We start from the raw sequence: 6,789 nt of genomic DNA, 5'->3' as shown, positions 1-6,789 counted from the left end.
ATATTTCGTGCCTCTAGTCAGTAAGCCAAACTCTAATATGCTTCAACAACGCGAGAAACACCAAAAAGCGACTCAGTTCTCTCGGGTTTTGTTTGATTTGAAGCTCAAGGTAAAACCACAGCCCGACAGGAACACAAGAACTTTGTTTTCCAACCAAAATCACACAGTCTTTGCAAACACTGAAGACCACTAAATGACACATTGTTTAGCATCTGGGAGAATGCCAAACTACACAAGACTGTTTGAGATTTTCAGTTTTAGTAGACCTTTTGTTAGGCAGGATTCCACACGGACCCCGCTATACCGCACGTCTTCGGGCGCTGCTATGGCCGGTAAGCCTAGCCCGCACGAGATTGGCCAAGGATTCATTCGGCTTGCCGGTCCGGCATCAAGACGAGGTCTGATTGGTCGAAAATCTGGACCCAACAGCCAATCATGACCCAGTATTGGCCAAATGCCGGTTGCCAATGGCCCATCCAGAACGCGTCAGAATTTCCAGAAGGCTATAACCACCTACGCTATATATACGAAGCACTGTACAACTGTTCTTGACTTCGTTTTGGGCGTTGATAGACCTTGTGCACCTTTAGTGGTTGTTTTGACGTGAACGCTAGCTTGGGAGGCTCAGACCGAGAACTAAGCTGAGGAAAATACCGTCACAACACCTTTGCTTCAGCTTCTTCTCCAGATCGATGGACAGCCCCTTCTCTCGAATGGCTATTTCCTTTGCGAGCAAGACATATTCTTCCTTGTTAATTATACCATACCTGATAGCAGCTACGAACCTATTTACCCACCGTACTACGTTGTACAACCCTGGTCTCTTTAATAATGGCAGATAGTTTCTCAGTAGTGTCATCAGTCATCGATGAATCGCTCGATGACATCAGCTGTATTCGGCCATGTGTCGAGTATCACTTTTCCCCTGCTCTTGCTGGGATGGGACTCGGTTTACGTGGCTGTATCTAGCAAGTGAACTGAGGTCATAATTCACAGACATATTTGAACAGCACTCGTTCGATGATTGTGTTGTTTAGGTTTTTGTCAAACTTGATGTGTAAGCCGTTTCCTGTTAGACTGGTGGGCAGTTTTTCATTGCAAAAGCAATTTGCACGCAAGCATAACCAAGGTTGCAAACTATTCACAGATTTTTATTGTATGAAGGTTGTCCATAAACGGAGAATGCTGTATTCACGTAGTAAGAACCTGGAATTGTCGATACTGATTCTTTTCTCTTCAGGATACTGTTTGTTTATCAGTTTGGTTGTATCTGTGTTTTCATTTGGACTGGTAGGACGACAAACCATCCTGGAACATTATTACTTGGCTTACTGACCCCAGTTTACCAATGTTTTCTAATTTAGCTACTAGCAACGGCAACTCGTTGATGATTGGCCGATGCGCCAGTATTGGTTGATTCAATTTGACCGCATAGCCGATAAGCTGATCCCAGGTAAAGAATGAGTAAGTGTACCGATAATTCAAACTACAGCGACAGACCCAGTAACTAGAAGGATGGAGGTGATAGCGTGAGAGAAGTTGGAACATGTCTATCTCTCGTCCGTACGAGATATCATCAGTGTGCCTCATAGCATTTGTGCTATACATCTGGTTCATGTGTTTGGTGATCTGTGCCTTTGATCGACATGCCACTCCCGTTTACTTACCCATCCTTGATTGTACCGAGGCCTTCCGTGTTGTTTTTCGAAGGTTTATGCTCCGCAGAGTTGCATAAAAAGGCGTTGACTTCCTTCTGACGCGCTCTAGTCAATAATATTTTACCGGCCATGGTCACTTTACTTACCCTATACTCTAATCGCGACTCACTCAGGGCCTCCTTGAATGTATCGTTCTTGCGTTCTCCCATGTGTACGTGGGATACGAATATGTGTATGAAGTTTTGATTGGTTGCGATTATTTTGCCTCTAAAATACACGTAGATTTATTGGGTGGACTTGAGGAACAAGTCCTCAAGTCCTCCTCAAGTCCACCCAATAAATCGATGAAGTCCTTTTTTTGTTCACCTCAGGTAACGATGCGAGTCACCTACCGGGGTCAATAGAGACTCACTCCTTCAAGCACAGTGTAGGATATCTACATACTACTCTGTTCTGTATTCTTAGCTAGTCTGTACTCAATCAATCTGTTTTCATTAAACTCAAGTGTTTGTGCCTTTATTTCTATCCTCAGTCGTCTCTCTCTCTCCCTATATACGTTCTACTCCACTGGACCTCCTGTTCGCCAATTTTTTATGTTTGATGTACGATGGTCACGTGTTTAAAACATGTCTGCAGAAGCATTGGAATGGGATAACTAGAGTGGCCTCAGCTATGTTACTAGCAAATATTCTGGAGCCCGGCCATACTACACACTAGGAATGTTGAAGAACTCTAAACATCTTTTTCATGGAGAAAACTGCTTACAAGGCTGTTGAAATCTCTTCCACAGTCTCCGATAAGAGAATAACGTCCAACTGAAACACGAGGCGGCCTTCGTGCAGCACACTCAGTTGAAAATATCATAAAAGAGAGATTCAACTGGCATCCAGGTAGACTTCCCGTGAAAACCAAACAGATAGGGAAATGAGTGTATATGTTAAATCCCATTTGTCCATCGTATCCGGCTTCATGCAAACCTCCACCGACGTGCCATACAACGCTCCAGGTGAAGTATAGATTGACTAGAGCTACCAATTACCACAACTATCCGACATCTGGCTTGTGGGACAGTCTCAAAAAGCTCACCTTATCTGAACTCCTACCATGAATTCTATTATCTTGTTGAACTGTTCGCGGAGCTTGGCAGTTGACTTGCAAATGTTTCGTCACCCATACGAGGAGACCCAGCCAACTGCGCACTGGTGATGTCTTCTCGTATGGTGGTGAAACTTTTGCGAGTCAAATGCCAAGCTCGGTGAACAGACCAACAGCCACCTGATCAACAACCAGTAAACTCAACCGAGCTGTTTCTATCCTGTTATCTGTTGTTGTCTTGTTCAATATTTATTTATTTATCAAATCCACTGTAAGGGTGTAAATTGTGGGCTAAAATAACCTGTGTCACGGTGCATAAACCTCTCTTGGTTCGACGGAAACGTGTATGTGGGTAACTGCTGTCCGGATAAGGTCACTATAAAAGTTGCCTCACAGTCACGTGCTCAGCATGTCACCTGATCAACTATCCTAATATGCCGTCGTTAAATCGATTTTTATGTGGAATAAATTTGCCCAACGCAGTGTCATCAATTCCATCGGTGGCGTGAGGGACATACACGGCAAGCTAAGCAAAATGCCACCTTAAACGACATCATTTAGCAAATTCTCAGTGGAGCGGTTTGAAATCGGAGATGAATTATTGCAAAATGATATAGCAAAAGATTTGTCTCCGTGTAGCTCTTGGTTTAAGTCAAATTTAATGATACTGAGATAAACGAGTCACCATTCCATACAAGTCATTCTCGAGGCCAATCCGCGCTTCAATTTCGGAGGAAATGGCTCTATAAAACAGCAAGTAAATGGTCCGTAGGACAAAACGTGCCACTGGACCTCCTGTTCGCCAATTTTTTATGTTTGATGTACGATGGTCACGTGTTTAAAACATGTCTGCAGAAGCATTGGAATGGGATAACTAGAGTGGCCTCAGCTATGTTACTAGCAAATATTCTGGAGCCCGGCCATACTACACACTAGGAATGTTGAAGAACTCTAAACATCTTTTTCATGGAGAAAACTGCTTACAAGGCTGTTGAAATCTCTTCCACAGTCTCCGATAAGAGAATAACGTCCAACTGAAACACGAGGCGGCCTTCGTGCAGCACACTCAGTTGAAAATATCATAAAAGAGAGATTCAACTGGCATCCAGGTAGACTTCCCGTGAAAACCAAACAGATAGGGAAATGAGTGTATATGTTAAATCCCATTTGTCCATCGTATCCGGCTTCATGCAAACCTCCACCGACGTGCCATACAACGCTCCAGGTGAAGTATAGATTGACTAGAGCTACCAATTACCACAACTATCCGACATCTGGCTTGTGGGACAGTCTCAAAAAGCTCACCTTATCTGAACTCCTACCATGGATTCTATTATCTTGTTGAACTGTTCGCGGAGCTTGGCAGTTGACTTGCAAATGTTTCGTCACCCATACGAGGAGACCCAGCCAACTGCGCACTGGTGATGTCTTCTCGTATGGTGGTGAAACTTTTGCGAGTCAAATGCCAAGCTCGGTGAACAGACCAACAGCCACCTGATCAACAACCAGTAAACTCAACCGAGCTGTTTCTATCCTGTTATCTGTTGTTGTCTTGTTCAATATTTATTTATTTATCAAATCCACTGTAAGGGTGTAAATTGTGGGCTAAAATAACCTGTGTCACGGTGCATGAACCTCTCTTGGTTCGACGGAAACGTGTATGTGGATAACTGCTGTCCGGATAAGGTCACTATAAAAGTTGCCTCACAGTCACGTGCTCAGCATGTCACCTGATCAACTATCCTAATATGCCGTCGTTAAATCGATTTTTATGTGGAATAAATTTGCCCAACGCAGTGTCATCAATTCCATCGGTGGCGTGAGGGACATACACGGCAAGCTAAGCAAAATGCCACCTTAAACGACATCATTTAGCAAATTCTCAGTGGAGCGGTTTGAAATCGGAGATGAATTATTGCAAAATGATATAGCAAAAGATTTGTCTCCGTGTAGCTCTTGGTTTAAGTCAAATTTAATGATACTGAGATAAACGAGTCACCATTCCATACAAGTCATTCTCGAGGCCAATCCGCGCTTCAATTTCGGAGGAAATGGCTCTATAAAACAGCAAGTAAATGGTCCGTAGGACAAAACGTGTTCGCTACTATGCAATCATCATTACCACTGAAGGAAACTACTCACAAGGTTGCTGAAAACTCTTCGACCGCCCACGACTGGTTTCGCCCTTCTCGGGGCTCATCAGGCAGGCGCAGTCACCGAGTTTCCATCAACCTCATATTCTACTTGAACCCACTGCATTAAAAGTAGTGCTTCCATGATGACCTCAGCTCGTTTTCCTATCCGCTGCACAGGCACCGCATCAGTGACCCTGTTGTGTGCGATATTGGAGATAAAATATCACTATAAAGCAGTGTTTTACCCAACCCTTGAAGAAGTACATTACTCTCGTACATTATGTTGACACAATATTTATTTATCTAAAGAAGTAGTTGAACAACACTGAAAAGCGTCAACATGAGTCGGGTCATCTGACATAATTCCTAGTAGGTGCTNGAAAGACAGGCACCTCGTCGCACCACATTCCGATTAGTACTTGAAGACTATACAACTAGTCGATGAGTGACTAATTAACAGGGTAATTAGTTTCGATTTAGAGGGAATAAAGCGCCATTACCCTTCATGCACGTAGTTCAGGCGGCGTGATCTGGTGCTGAAGAAGAAGTCAACACTTGAATGGCCGATCAACACCAGGCCACGTGAACCGCATGACTGATGGAAGGTAGCGCTGAGTCATGTGACGGGCAGATCGTGGATTCGAGACGCAATGTAGATTTATGAGCTGCAAAGCGCCGCTTATTTACATAAGGAATTAAGCAAGTACACGTTTGTCCTTGACTTCTCGGACTTACTTCAATTCTAGGATCAAAACCCTTTTGTCTATCTATTCATTAAGAGTAATCTATCACCGGAAGCCCGGCCACATGTGGGTGAGTGTTCAATAACTGTCTACCTGGACAGTCTGTGCATACGAGCTCATGTTAGCGTGTTCATAGGCGGAGTGAGCATGCAATATTACGAGGATAAAGTTCTTGAGCCTCAGTCAAGACAGCCCATCCGTTGAAACCGCCTTTAGGTGTGTATGTAAAGGATATTTGGTATTCGCAACGATGAGAGGGAACCAATAGCCCACAGAATATTGGTAATTAAAGCGACGATATCGTAAAAACTGCTTTCATGATAGAATGGGCAGTTGAAAGAACAGAAAGACTGAAAAAAGCGTGCAGGTTATGTGGAGTAGATACTAGCAGAACTCAAATCATCATAACAGGGAATTCACAAGTGGTTTTTGAAAATATTCGGGTTTATCAGCGTCAGGTTGGTTCCAAAAGCGGTTCACTAAGGGATGATGTTCGACAAGAATAGAGTTGAATATTTTCATCAGGGTTTCTCATCCATTCTACCAAAAATGTTGGTTCAGTATAGTAACGGTCGCTTTATCATCATCTTTGCACTTGAATCTTACTGGCTAGCTACTACCTACGAAGCCCGCAGATATCATTGCAATCACTGAAAGCACCAGCAGCCCGGCAGTTGGTATCGTAAGAATTTGATGAACTGAAACCTAATATATATTTGCCTAGAAATGGGTTTACCTTAGATCGCAATGGTTTCGTCAATCAGCGAGACGATAAATACACGCTGTTTGCACACTAATGAAAAGTTTCTTATTAGTTCGGTACATGGCACACAGAAAACAAACAGATCTTTCATAGATGTAACTCACTATACTGGTGGTACTTGAGCAGATCAGTGTGTTACCTGTCCCCCGCCGAAAAATACACACCTCTCCCTGGGGACCATACGAAATCTTATATTCCCGGGGTGTTTGCTACTAGGGGGATAACGAGAGTATCACTCGCATAGAACAATAAAATTATCTATTTCTTTCAACTTCCAAGCAAATACGGGGGGGGGGAATTAGAGCTAAGAGCACTCCTGTCAGGAGACGTGAACCTACGATGGTAATATGCAAATATAGCCTGGCACCAGCGTCCGAATGGAGGTGAACTTGCAA

At 43.5% G+C, this 6,789-nt stretch overlaps 1 protein-coding gene across 1 annotated transcript; it reads left to right on the top strand.

The window, feature by feature from the left end:
- Window positions 1–454: 454 nt before the first annotated feature.
- Window positions 455–4,251, top strand: T265_07835 (hypothetical protein; the record flags this gene model as incomplete). Its single annotated transcript, XM_009173468.1, has 3 exons — window positions 455–589; window positions 2,806–2,913; window positions 4,120–4,251. 3 exons carry the CDS (start codon window positions 455–457, stop codon window positions 4,249–4,251), a joined length of 375 nt encoding a protein of 124 aa, XP_009171732.1.
- Between the last annotated feature and the right edge of the window lie 2,538 nt (window positions 4,252–6,789).

This window comes from Opisthorchis viverrini (assembly GCF_000715545.1).
Source record: "Opisthorchis viverrini unplaced genomic scaffold opera_v5_187, whole genome shotgun sequence".
NCBI lineage: Eukaryota > Metazoa > Platyhelminthes > Trematoda > Opisthorchiida > Opisthorchiidae > Opisthorchis > Opisthorchis viverrini.
The sequence above is the reverse complement of the archived record's forward strand: the minus strand, read 5'-3'. Positions and strand labels throughout refer to the sequence as shown.